Source organism: Cyprinodon variegatus, unplaced genomic scaffold, assembly GCF_000732505.1.
Source record: "Cyprinodon variegatus isolate N-32 unplaced genomic scaffold, C_variegatus-1.0 Scaffold286, whole genome shotgun sequence".
Classification (NCBI taxonomy): Eukaryota; Metazoa; Chordata; class Actinopteri; order Cyprinodontiformes; family Cyprinodontidae; genus Cyprinodon; species Cyprinodon variegatus.
The window spans coordinates 941,487-955,626 of record NW_015150739.1 but is presented as its reverse complement, the minus strand read 5'-3'; the positions used below and the strand labels follow the sequence as shown (position 1 = coordinate 955,626).

Below are 14,140 nucleotides of genomic sequence, written 5' to 3'. Positions count from 1 at the left end.
TAGGTAAGTTAAACAGTATTTCTTGTTTTTATTTTTTTTGTTTTTTTTAAGGATGTATGAAACAGCTTTTAACCCTATCTGTTGTTTTAAATCAGGTCTAGTTAAAGTGTGTAAAAGAAAATTTAAGGGAACATTAAAAGCATGCCTGTAATGTGAGTTTAGCCTGTATGATAACATAAACGAACTAATATTTGTTTTCTATGATTTACTAACCTGCAGTTGAGCTGATGAACACCAGAGGATGTGCAAACCTCACAATGGTTTTAGACAACTGGAAATATGCCATTATGGTCAGGTCAAAGATCTGCTGCTGCTTCATGACCACAACACCGTGCTGCCCGACTACGGAAGGTCAGCCTTTCTTCATGTTTAATTCCTTCAAAAAAGTAACATTTGATCAATATTCCTGCTCTCCTAAAGTCTTTTTGGGGATATTCTCTTTGAACTTTGGTTGTTTTTTCAGTTATTACCAGTCATATACTCTCCCTGTCATCAGCTAAACGTATTTGATCATAGAAAGCTTTAAAACTAGAGACCATGCCTCCTTAGATGGAGCTCTCATTTGCCTTCAATGATAAGAATTGGATGCACAGAAATGGGGACTTAGCTGCAAAAACACAGTTTGCAAAAAGTTATTTGCCAGGAACCAAACAAATGGTCGATAATCCTCTGTTTAGACCGATGGTCTGAAAACTTTACAATCCAGGGGGACCTTTTGTCTTCAGTCCAGCTAATAAAGACGTTTAAAGCTGCAAAACAAAAAAGTGGGCTTTAAAAGAAAAACGGTTTTATATATATATATATATATAAAATCGGGGAATGTGTACTTTTTTTTTTTTGGAAAGATGAATGCATTTTCAACGTATTGTAAAATTATATTAAAAGAAGATTTTCCAGTTAATAAAATATAAACGTGTGTGTGTGGGTTTCCCCCCCCCCCCAAGAAATTTGATGCAATTAATGAATTGAGGAAATATTAAAACCTTTTTTTTTTAGTATATCTATATTTCAAAGCATTAGTCAGTACTTTGTCCTTTTTCGCCAAACTTATGGGGAGCCATTTTAGTGTCATAAGAGCCACAGTTTGCAGACCCATCTTAAAAAGAATAGTTTTTGTTGTGTAAGTATATGCCTTCTATAAACTCCACATATGCTTAGCTGTAGGAGCCATATATACATTTTTGGAATTGATAAGGATCTGTAATTGAATCGTTGTTAAGCTTATGACGTGGTGCCTTTTGATTGGTTTTCGAATAATTGGTTTATGAAAGAAAAAAGGACTTGCTCTTTATAGAAGTTTGGCACCTTAGGAGAAACACTGTCTTTTGACCGTCACTTTATTTGTTTTGAATCTGCTTGTTTTATTTCTTTTAATTTCAGTAAAGACCAAAAAAATGCCGTCGGATTCAAGACCTCCTTTTTTCAAGAAGAAAGTGTCGCGTTTGAAAGAGCTTTAAGGGGCTAAACAAGTGAGGCTTGCCGCACTTACATTAGCTATACATAGTTTATTTTTTTTTATTTTATTAACATCTAAAATTTAGAATATTTTCTTTAATAATCTTCTCTGTTCTTTATATCAGGGGAAAATGCCTAAATTATCAGTCAGCTCAGTAATAAAGCAACTAAAATCTAAAAGAAAAGTTGGCGTAAATTACATTTTATATTAAATTTAGACATATTCCCTGTTTTGAGAAAAATGATCTCACTAGTTTGGAAAAACTATTTGTAGCTGAATTATTTGCTGTTTGTTACGTCTTATCTTCCACAGCAGAAGCAGATATTTGTTTTATTATAGGTAATGAAAGGATAAATCTGTGTTCAACTCTGCAGGATTCAGCCTCTGTCAGAAGCTCTGGGAGATCTCTACAAAGAGTTCAACTCCCTGAAGGAGCGTCTCGTCCAGCTCACAGCCAGGTTTGAAGATGTCGAGAAATTTGTGGACAATGTTCAATCGGGACAAAGCAGAGAGTTCCAGATGGACGACAGGACATGAGGGAGCAGCAGAAAGTGGAGGTCCACCTGCTGGGAGGAAAACCAGAGTTGTAGTTCGTAGAATCCAGAAACTAGTTGGCTCACAGCACTGATGATGACATCCTGCAGCACAGACCTCATTTCAGATCCTGATTTATTAATGTCAATGTACTTTAGCAGCATCTGAGCCTATGTTGGAGTTTTCCTTAAAGAAAATTATACTTTAGGTCTATGCTGCACAGAGGCGTAGCCTGAAAATCCTAATAGAGGTTGCCCAGTCAATGACCAATAAACACTGAGGGGTGGCCGAAAGGCACCGGACCCTCATCGTCAATCTACACTGTTCCAACAGGAACAAGCACAACATCCATATTTTCTAAATAAAGACAAACTATACTTTCCTGCAGCCTTTGCTAACAAATAGATGCAGAAACATCTATGCTGTGTAAATAAAAGGTAGAGTGGACAAAATTCTTTCAGGTTTGAGTTTTGGGGCAAACATATTTCAATTGTCATTACCTACTTTTATCAATAATCATTCTGCAAAAAAAGTATATTTAAATATACTAATATCCACATTTAATGAATTTTTATATTAAAGTAATTTGTCTATGATTTCACTGAAGACTCTATGATGACTTGCAGAGGCACATCATTTTATCTCTACCCCAAAAAATTTAGTTCTGAAAAGAGTATCTTTAATTCCGTAAAAGTTTAAAAAACAATCCACTGGACTTGGTTTCCAAGGTTTGAAGACATTTCGCTTTCCCTCCAGGAAGCTTTTATCAATTCCAATGTCTGGATCCGCAGTGAGTTTGAGGCTTTATAGAGACAAGGCCTTGTATTGCTTGGAAACATGCAAATTGAAACAGACAAGTGGGTCGTTTGGTTCCATTGTTAGCCTGTAATATCTGAAACCTGTTTATGATTCTGAAGGTCGGTCGTTAAAGGGGGGGGTTGTCTCCTGTAATACCTGAACCCTGTCTTTGATTGTTAAGGGTCAGTCAGTCCAAACATTTGAATTGAGAAAGCTTCCTGCAGGGGAAGTTAAACGTCTTTAAACCATGGAAACCAAGTCCAGTGGATTGTTTTTTAAACTTTTACGGAATGACTATGACCTGGATGACTGAGAATCTTCATCAGCAGTATCTTTAATGTTTGTATATTGATGTGCATAATTAACCAGTGTTTCTGTTAAGCAGTTGTTAATATATGAAAAATTTAAATGTTTAAGTTTGAAAATTCCCCTTCAGAGTATTACTGCTGCCACCATCTGTATTAGAGGGGGAAAAAATGGTAGGGGTGGCCAATGATTGGCTAAGGCCACCCCTGGCCCCCCATCTAGCTCCACCCCTGATGCTGCACCATTAAATGTCCAGATGTTGATCTTAAACATTATTCTTGAACAGGTAGCTGCAATCGGACGGACGTGGAGCTGTAACCTTGCTGCTCGTTCTTGTTGGTTTTGTCAATTAAGAGAATACTCAGCACATTTCAAAGCGCATGCTGAGGTCAGTTGGCTATTAACAAGAAGCCTGGCCTCTATCCAAACAAATGGCTTAATATCCTTCTTTACATCTTTGCCTGAGTAAACACATGAACACACCCTAACTGCTCAGTGCCTTATTGCACAGCAGGCTATTGTCAGTCCATGTCAGAGCACTCTCCCACTGTGAAAAGGTAGAAACGGACACTGTTACTGAGCTCTATGTCTCCCTCGTCTTTCCCAGGACATTTGCCAAGGTTACCACAACAGAAGGGAGGGGGAAGAGGAGAGCACACAAAGCGTAGAGCCATTGACGGGGAGAGCGTCATGCAAAATGCATGAGACACCAGAGAGGAGGAAGTGAGCAGATGCATTTTTTTTCTGCAGGGTTTTTTTTTTTTTTTTTTTATTAGGCACAATCCATTGGTCAACATTCTTCTTGATGATTTTTCATTGTGAATAAGAAATCTGTTGTGTCAGTTCAGTTTTTTTTTTTTTTTTTTTTTTTAATCCATCTTTTAAAGTCTTCATCCACTGGTCCATTATATTCAAAGTAAAGGTAAGAAGAAGAAATTAGGTGAGAGAGGAGGATCCAGGAAGGCAACGAGAAGGGGGCTTGGCTTCTGACTGATCCTGACCAAAAGGGAGTTGACTTTTCTCTGTGGACTTTTTGTTCAGTGCTGCAGCGTTTATCTACGGCAGCTCTCGGGGGGGACACTTAACTGTGCACTAACTCTGTCCTCAGCCGGTCCTTCAGCATGCCGAACATACAGGAAGAGTGCAGTGAACATGAGGATGTCCTTGGAGGAGGTGATGGTGGCTTAAAAGTGAGGAGTGGAGTGCTTTCAGAGATGACAAATGGAGTAGAGGAAAATGTACATAAGGAGTCACTGATGATGGAGCTGACCAGGCTGGTGCAGAAGGTGATGAAAGAGAGTAGCTGGTGGGAGAGGAGGGGAGTGGACTGCAGCATCCTGACTGCAGCGTTCCTCTGCCTTCCGCCTGGTAAGGATAAAACTCACAGCTGTAAACATCCAGATAAAACTCCCTGTGGCTCTGAAACTGTTTAACTAAATATTCTCACATTTCTGTTGAGCTTTAAATTAAATATAACTGCATATACATCAATTACTTTCATTAGTATTAAACACTGTGAAGTAATTGGAAAGGGAAATAGTTTTTTGATCATCTTTACTAATATACAGTGCAACCAGTTCTTTTTCTTTTTTAAATAAAGTCCATCTATGTGGACCTCTGAGGTTTCGTTAAAGAACATTAGAGCTTCACAGCAGAGGGATCTGCGATACATTGCTGGAGAGGTTTAAACATAGCTGCCAGTTTTAACAGACAGAGAAGAAAGAATCAGCCCAGAGACCAACGATAACAATGAAGAAGCCAGAGATCCTCAAGTGGAAGGTCTGTTGACAATGACTGTTTCAGATTTGTTATAAAAACATAACATTTTTCAGACAATCTCTGCTTCAGAGGACCCCATTATGAGTGTTAAATGAATACAATAAAATATAAAACATCAATAAATAAAATAAATCAAAACATTTGTAGGAGTGTACCTAGAAATATAGTTTGTACCAAGTACTAAAAGTGCAGCTATTACCAGTCCAGGCTTTGAAATGGAATGATCGGCATAGATGTTTGTTTGTATTTATTGTTTAGTGTGTTTATGATATTAAGAGGAGGTGGATTTTGGGATGTTGGATCTGAGGAAGGAACTCTTTTAAGTGCTTTTGTGTTTGATTTAATGCTGCAAAGTTTTCCCAATGGAGGTTGTACAATTAGTTAATTGACCTTCAATACATCTAGAAACTTTTCTAGATTTGTCCAGTAAACAATGTCTAGATGATCTCCACAATCCTCTCTGCTGTCTTCATCACCTAAGTCCTTTCTATCAGTTCAATGAAAAAAATACCTTATTAATCCCAAAGGGAAATAAAATATTGTTGCACCCACGCAGAGAAACCTTTTGAATTTACAGAAGAGTGTTTGCTAAAGGTCAACTAAAGGTCAAACAGGTTTAAAAGTTGCTCCAGTCTGATTAAATGTTTGTTTCAAATGTGCAAAAATATAAGTGCATCAGGAAATTAACACTGCCACTACCTTTGGCACACCAACCTCAATGGAAAATTGTGGTTTAAGCATCATGCTGTAAGGATGCCCGTTTAGCAAGGATAGAAAAGCTGGTTAGAGTCAGAGGGAAGATAGCTGTAGTTCCATGTTGAGAAATCCTCACAGCAGTGCTGTAAAATGCCGAAAAAGGTCCGATTTTACTTCTATGTTAAAGGTCATAGCTACAACATTTTTATATAAGCAATGATTTTTTTCAAAAATAATACCTGCGCAGTGTTAGTTTTACTGAAAAAAAGTAGTATACAGATAATTGTTATATGTATTTTGACAATGCCAACAATGATGGCTTCTTTATATTATGCAGATAAGGAACTCCTGAACATTCCTGCTTAATTTAGAGGTTTTCTAATATGTAGGTAAAAGGATGACCTGGAGATGTGAGGAGTCTGGTTTCTGATGAAAAAGTGTCAGACACAGGCAGACCAGCTTTCTCTGGTTTCAGATAAGGTTTCATTTTACCACCTGATCTTCCTGCTAAATCATTTCAGGTTAGAAACTTATTCTGAAAGTTTGGATAGATTTCTGTCTGTTCAAGCAGATAAAAAAATGTTCATTGATCACTTCTCCTCCTGGCTCGCTATGTTAAGTGTTCATTTTGGATTTTAGCAGCTTTTATTATTTTCTATTAAATTTCTAGTTATAGTTTTTGGTTGATAAACTAAGGGTAGGGAACCTGCTAACTATGTACTTATGGAGGTCCTTTCAAACTGAAAAGACCTTTGCTGGACGTCTTCTCTGCACTCCACCCCATTTCCTGTCAGTCTACCTTTAAAATAAATGCCCTATAGTACCAAAAAAATATAAAATGGATAAAAAGGGGAAAATGAATTTATCTGCAGCAGACATAATCTAACAGCAAAGACTTAACACAGACATATGTCTTAGGCTCTCAAAAAAAGAGCTTTTTTGGGATCATCTTTGTGAATCTGTTTTTCTGTCTATCAGACAATGTTATCTATGATGTTTTGCATTAATTCAGAAAAATAAACTGCAACAGATTTTGTCTTTGTAGCGGACCACTGTGAAAACATGCAGGTTCTATGTCATGTATTCTCCTGCTTGAGTGTATCATAGAGTTAAACAAAAAATAGAAAAGTTAAATAGAAAAATAATAATGCATGTTAGTCAAACGTGACAGTAAAATCTTGCTTTCCTTCCAAAACTTTCCTATTACAATTTCTCAAGTTTCATAACATCTATACACACAAACTCACTTGCCATCTTATCAGATAAACCAGATACATTTCTTCCTAATGTTATTATCCAATTATATGGCAGCAACGCAATGCATTTAGGCACCTACTGTAAAGTAGCTAAGGAGCAGATATTTTAAAACCAAGCATCAGATTGGAGAAGAAATGGGATTTAGGAATTACATGGTTGTTTGCATCAATTTCAGAATCTATGTGGGTCTTCATGCAAAACGTTTTTAGAGAATGGCAAGAAAAAGAGAGGGTATCCGCTGGCTAGGAGATGTTTAAATGGAAATTTATTGATTCTTGGAGTTCAAACATACTCTCCTCATGATCATAATAATCTAACCAGCAGAAAACTCTAATGGGACACCATTCCTGTTGGCTGTTACAAGAAATCCAAGGTTCTGATTAAAACTGGTTTCCTAAAATTGGACAATATTAGAAAAAAACATCTGGTGCATGATTTTGAAGATAGGGTTAGACTTAATCATAAACAACATGAAATCATGATTTGATGAAGATATGCTAATGGCTTATTTTAGGCCACATCTTACCTGACCAAGTTTCTGACCATGACTATTTTAAACCAATAGTTTCATCGCTTTACAGGTCTCCCACCAAAGCATAAAAAAAAAAAAATATTTACTTTGACTAGACCCTTGGGACACCTACTGCTTTTCCTTTAAAGCCTTTCTGTTGATGATTGTTCCGTTTTGGAGCATTGTCCTGCTGCTGACCCAGTTTGGTTCAAATTTCAGAATCTTATTTACCAACCTAAACCTTGCTGCCATCACTTCTTATAAAAAAAAGAAATATGCCTTTTGGCTATACTTTTCTTAAGAAGCTCCACTTGTTCATTATTTTTTCTAATCAAGATGAGATGGCAACTTAGTTTTCCAAGTAACTAACAGTGGTTTTTATTTTATTTCACGTTTATTTTCACGTTTATCCATCATTTTCCTCCTTTTTCAGGTGTTCAAGATATCTATCATGAAGCTCTTGCAGCCTTTTGGGTTCAAAAATGTAAAGTAGGGAGAGTAGGAATATAAAAAAAAGGGTTGCAATCCATTTTAAATGCAGATTAACATGCAGCAAGTTAGGAGTTTCCAGTTAATTTAAAAGCACATCAAAAAGGAATTGCGAGCTACATCATATCACCTGTGATGTGTCTTCCAGCTTTCCTGCTGCTGGGCTCACATCATTTGTTGTGGTTTTTATTGGGAATGCTGTTGATGGGCGTAGCTCACGCTGTCATCACCGTCAAAGGGACACATCTGGCCAGCCATGGGGCCCTCAGTGAGTCGCAGACCTGGGGAAAGTTCTGGTCCATCTTCTTCATTGAGGTGAGCAGAAGAAATATTTAATCTTTTACCATATTAAATAATTGAAACCAAAATATATTTTAGAGCTGAATATTCTTACTTTAATATCTTAAGCAGGGCTTCATTTAAAGTGTTTTTTTTTTTTTTATGTTTTTAACTATATTTCCTTAAAACCATCTAAAAAGCTCACGAAGTCCTGATTGGTCAGGTTTGAAAACCGCACTAGTTTGCAGGACCAAGTAGAGAATCCTGTGAAGGGAAACCAGAAACTCTTAAAGCTCAAAAAGGAAGTTTTAGTCTAGAATACTAAGCTCCTGATTTTGTAAAAAAAATCTATATTTTATTTGGGTATTTAGCAGAAAAACATTACATCATGTTGGTTATCTTAACTAACTTAAAAGTCTTATTTAATGCCAGACAGTAAAAACAAATATTTGTTTCTGTTAGTCAGTGTAAATAAAATGTGTACTGAACCTGTATCACACTTTCCTGTCATAGCCTGCACCCTAAGCAAGAGATGCACCCATAAATTGATTTATGGGGTGACTTAGAGACATGAGAGATAACAGTGGCATCGCTCTGTTCAAAACTCAGGGTAGTTTGGATTCTCTAATTAACCTCTAACTTCCAGTATTTTTCAGCAGGTATCTAAATCTTTGAGATATCTTCAGCTGCAAAGCAGAATATGTTGTTAAAAAACTATTTACCGGTAGTAACTTCCTGCAACCCAGGCAACCAGTAATTCAGTTTACTAAACTTCTAAATTTGCATAAAGTACAAAGGTTGGTATTATTCCCTTATCGCTAATTAAACCTTTGGCCAGCAATTTCCAAAGGTTAAGTTAGAAAAACAGACACCTACCTTTTATTTAGTCTGTTAAATCATCTGCTGAAGTACATGTTTAGTTCTAATGTCTGTTTTTTTTAACTGTAGTCCTTTATTATTCTGCTTAGATCTGTGGTTCATTCTCAGCCCAAGCCGGCATACATGGCCATATTAAGATGCATCATGCACACACTAACGTCATTGGACTGGGGGACTCCAGTGTCTGGAAAGTCCCCTTCCTACCTCGTATGGTCTACCTGTTCATAGCCCCCCTATCTGTGCCCCTCATCACTCCTCTTGTTGCCCTCGGTAAGACGGATCTAAGGTTTACAGGTTCATCTTAATATTTCTAGAATTTCTAAATTAATTACCAGCTTGAACTTGATTTTTTTTTTTTTTTTTTTTACTTTTGGATGCTCCTGAAATGTCTCGTTTGTTTGCAGCACATCTTAAAGGACATTCTTCATTCGCGGTGGCTCGGACGCTCCTGATGATAGCACTAGGTCTGTATTCGCAGTACTGGCTGCTCATCAATGTATCCGGCTTCAGGTCGACGCAGGGAGCCTTGTTCTGCATGTTGGTGAGCAGAGCCATGTTCTCTGTGCCGTACATCCATGTCAACATTTTCCAGGTGAGAACAAAGTCCCTATTTTGTTCTTCTTTTATCCAAAATGCAAATCTCAAACAAAGCGTCTTTAAAAAAAAAAAGACCTGTTTAAAAGTATACAAGATAGCATTGTTAAAACAGATGGTAAACCCTATAATATACTCAACAAATTGAGATTGTTAAGATAAAAGCAGGAAATGACTGAGTTAAACAGGATAGACATCCAAATGTAGTTTGCTTAAAAATGGTTTAAAATCATTCAGTGCCTTGTGGTTATTTTAGTAAAACATTACCTGTAGAAAAAACATATTTTTCCCAAGTTCTATATATATTATCATAAGTAAACTCAATGAGATTGGATTGGAGAGCACAGTTGTTTTCCTTGATTTACATTTAAGGAGCTTGATGGAGCTGCAGTAACCAAGCTTTTGTCAGGCAGCTGTGTTTGCATGAAGACAAACAACCGTTTTATCAAAATAAAGCCAGAGATTCTGGTTTACAATATTTATATAAACTGAACAAAATTCTTAATAAAGACCCTTGAGGGACAAGTTTTGATAAATTCAGATGAAAAGAAGACCATAGATTAACCTGGTCTAACTACTAACCAACTGCCCTTTACTTTAAAGTAATTAAGATTAGGCTGAAATTCAATCTGAAAGACTCTCATCAGCTTCACCTAAACCCCCTGCGATGTCCCTCGTTCAGCTCCAGCCAATCACCTTTCAAGATCCCCTCCATTTAGCTCCTGGCCTACATTCTCTCTCCCGCTTGCAAGCAAACTTTCACCAACTTTCAACCCGGGGGGAGGACTTCTCTAATCCTTTTCAAGGTTACTCATCCAAGCGTATGTAGTTTCACAGCACCGAAGTCCTCTGCCGGGGCCCGAGCACCAAAGAACTTATTTATTTACATCTTCATCTGTTTCTGTCTCCTAGAACCCCACTCAGCCTCTGCAGATGGCTGCTCACACCATTGTTGAGCCTGGTCCTACTGGAGGTTTCTTCCTTTTAAAAGGGAGTTTTCCTCTCCACTGTCGCTACATGCATGCTAGGTGAAAGGGATTGCAGAAAGTCACTGAGTCCTCACAATCAGCTGTTTTTTTTCGTAAATAGAAATATGTTGAAGAATATGAGTGTTTTACCTGTGTAAATAAATTCAATACTTTTCAGGAGTAAATTCCTCTACTGTGAGATCAATCAATCAATTCTAATTGCAGCTTTTCTCTGTGTTGGTCTCTAGATTGAAATACTTGTAAAGAATAAAACACAAATTATTAGAAATGACAGCAGTTACATTGAAACTACATCAGAAATCCACAGGGGTTGAGATATTTTTGGGAGAACATTATATTTGAATGAACAGAATTATGAGATATTTTAACCCGAATTATTTAAACTGTTTAAGTTATTTATCATGTAGCCTTTTTTATTGTATGTGTGAAGTATGCAATTTCATTTGAGATTCGTCCTCAAATCATCATCCAGATTATTCTTAAAAGTCTTTGGAAACCAAATCCCCCACAGCTTTGCTTCTTTTTCATTTGCTGCCAACTGATCACGAGAGCGTTTTATAACAGGCGCTGTGGGAAACTCCAGCAGCAGGCCGCATTGTGTTACCATCAGAGAACTAAAACAATCCAGGCTTGATTTTCCCAGGCAGGATCCTGCAGGCCATTGTACATTGTTCAGATAAAAGTGTGTGAAGGTGGATTGGAAAATATAGGTTTCTGATGTTTGTTTAAACTGGGAGGTCGGACTGGAGACCTTTTCTCCAGCGTCTCCTGGGTCACTGGGTGCTGTTTTTGGCTGGTTTCACCTTCCTTTCCACCCCCTAGAGTCAGAGCTCTTAGGTCGAGCTCCACCTCTGATTTGATTTGTTTGATGACACTGAAAACATCCTGCAAATATTGGGTTTTCACGGGGCATTGGTAACAAAAAGATTTAGAAATTCTTGGAATTGATTTGCACAATCCCCACAGCTGCAGTTTCAATCTCCTCCCATCTCTTTTAAGTAAATTTAAACAGTGACACACCTGAAAGGATAAAGCAAACTTTCAGATGGAATTTAAACAACTTGCTGTTATTTTTTGTGATTTGTTTGACCTGTGTTTTGCAGCAATTTTACAACAAACTCAAAGAGTTCTTCATTTTTATAACCTCTTAAGGGTCTTTGTCAAAACATGATTCCACCATATAATATAAACCTTTCATATAGATAACTAAATGTCTCAAATTCAGGGAGTTTTTAGCCATGATGACTGCATTTAAACTTTTGTTTGGCCCCATGCAATAAAGTATTGTTGTAAAATCAGAGGAAAGCCCCTTTGAGATGCTTTGCATTCCCTGTAGAGCAGCACAAATGAATAAATCTCTTGTTAAATTAGGATTAATGTCACTCTGGTACACCAGTACACTCTGGTGCGATCTGAAGCTAATTCCAAAGCATTTCACTCTTATAACCTAATTCCTGTTTTTAATTAGGTAGAACAGCATAAGAAAGCTAAAAAAAAANCAACTCCCTGAAGGAGCGTCTCGTCCAGCTCACAGCCAGGTTTGAAGATGTCGAGAAATTTGTGGACAATGTTCGATCGGGAGGAAAACGTGCAGCACAAAGCAGAGAGTTCCAGACCTCCAGATGGATGACAGGACATGAGGGAGCAGCAGAAAGTGGAGGTCCACCTGCTGGGAGGAAAACCAGAGTCGTAGTTCGTAGAATCCAGAAACTAGTTGGCTCACAGCACTGATGATGACATCCTGCAGCACAGACCTCATTTCAGATCCTGATTTATTCATGTCAATGTACTTTAGCAGCATCTGAGCCTATGTTGGAGTTTTCCTTAAAGAAAATTATACTTTAGGTCTATGCTGCACAGAGGCGTAGCCTGAAAATCCTAATAGAGGTTGCCCAGTCAATGACCAATAAACACTGAGGGTTGGCCGAAAGGCACCGGACCCTCATCGTCAATCTACACTGTTCCAACAGGAACAAGCACAACATCCATATTTTCTAAATAAAGACAAACTATACTTTCCTGCAGCCTTTGCTAACAAATAGATGCAGATATTTAAACATCTATGCTGTGTAAATAAAAGGTAGAGTGGACAAAATTCTTTCAGGTTTGAGTTTTGGGGCAAACATATTTCAATTGTCATTACCTACTTTTATCAATAATCATTCTGCAAAAAAAGTATATTTAAATCTACTAATATCCACATTTAATGAATTTTTATATTAAAGTAATTTGTCTATGATTTCACTGAAGACTCTATGATGACTTGCAGAGGCACATCATTTTATCTCTACCCCAAAAAATTTAGTTCTGAAAAGAGTATCTTTAATTCCGTAAAAGTTTAAAAAACAATCCACTGGACTTGGTTTCCAAGGTTTGAAGACATTTCGCTTTCCCTCCAGGAAGCTTTTATCAATTCCAATGTCTGGATCCGCAGTGAGTTTGAGGCTTTATAGAGACAAGGCCTTGTATTGCTTGGAAACATGCAAATTGAAACAGACAAGTGGGTCGTTTGGTTCCATTGTTAGCCTGTAATATCTGAAACCTGTTTATGATTCTGAAGGTCGGTCGTTAAAGGGGGGGGTTGTCTCCTGTAATACCTGAACCCTGTCTTTGATTGTTAAGGGTCAGTCAGTCCAAACATTTGAATTGAGAAAGCTTCCTGCAGGGGAAGTTAAACGTCTTTAAACCATGGAAACCAAGTCCAGTGGATTGTTTTTTAAACTTTTACGGAATGACTATGACCTGGATGACTGAGAATCTTCTTCAGCAGTATCTTTAATGTTTGTATATTGATGTGCATAATTAACCAGTGTTTCTGTTAAGCAGTTGTTAATATATGAAAAATTTAAATGTTTAAGTTTGAAAATTCCCCTTCAGAGTATTACTGCTGCCACCATCTGTATTAGAGGGGGAAAAAATGGTAGGGGTGGCCAATGATTGGCTAAGGCCACCCCTGGCCCCCCATCTAGCTCCACCCCTGATGCTGCGCCATTAAATGTCCAGATGTTGATCTTAAACATTATTCTTGAACAGGTAGCTGCAATCGGACGGACGTGGAGCTGTAACCTTGCTGCTCGTTCTTGTTGGTTTTGTCGCAATTAAGAGAATACTCAGCACATTTCAAAGCGCATGCTGAGGTCAGTTGGCTATTAACAAGAAGCCTGGCCTCTATCCAAACAAATGGCTTAATATCCTTCTTTACATCTTTGCCTGAGTAAACACATGAACACACCCTAACTGCTCAGTGCCTTATTGCACAGCAGGCTATTGTCAGTCCATGTCAGAGCACTCTCCCACTGTGAAAAGGTAGAAACGGACACTGTTACTGAGCTCTATGTCTCCCTCGTCTTTCCCAGGACATTTGCCAAGGTTACCACAACAGAAGGGAGGGGGAAGAGGAGAGCACACAAAGCGTAGAGCCATTGACGGGGAGAGCGTCATGCAAAATGCATGAGACACCAGAGAGGAGGAAGTGAGCAGATGCATTTTTTTTCTGCAGGGTTTTTTTTTTTTTTTTTTTATTAGGCACAATCCATTGGTCAACATTCTTCTTGATGATTTTTCATTGTGAAT

The 14,140-nt window shown here is 37.7% G+C and overlaps 1 protein-coding gene across 1 annotated transcript; it reads left to right on the top strand.

Moving 5' to 3' along the window:
• Positions 1-3,951: 3,951 nt before the first annotated feature.
• On the top strand, positions 3,952-14,021 carry LOC107090232 (fatty acid desaturase 6-like). The gene is made up of 6 exons (XM_015383504.1): positions 3,952-4,462; positions 7,975-8,141; positions 9,074-9,254; positions 9,389-9,576; positions 10,491-10,551; positions 13,924-14,021. Exons 1-6 carry the CDS (start codon positions 4,216-4,218, stop codon positions 14,019-14,021), a joined length of 942 nt encoding a protein of 313 aa, XP_015238990.1. The 5' UTR covers positions 3,952-4,215.
• The last annotated feature ends 119 nt before the right edge of the window (positions 14,022-14,140 follow it).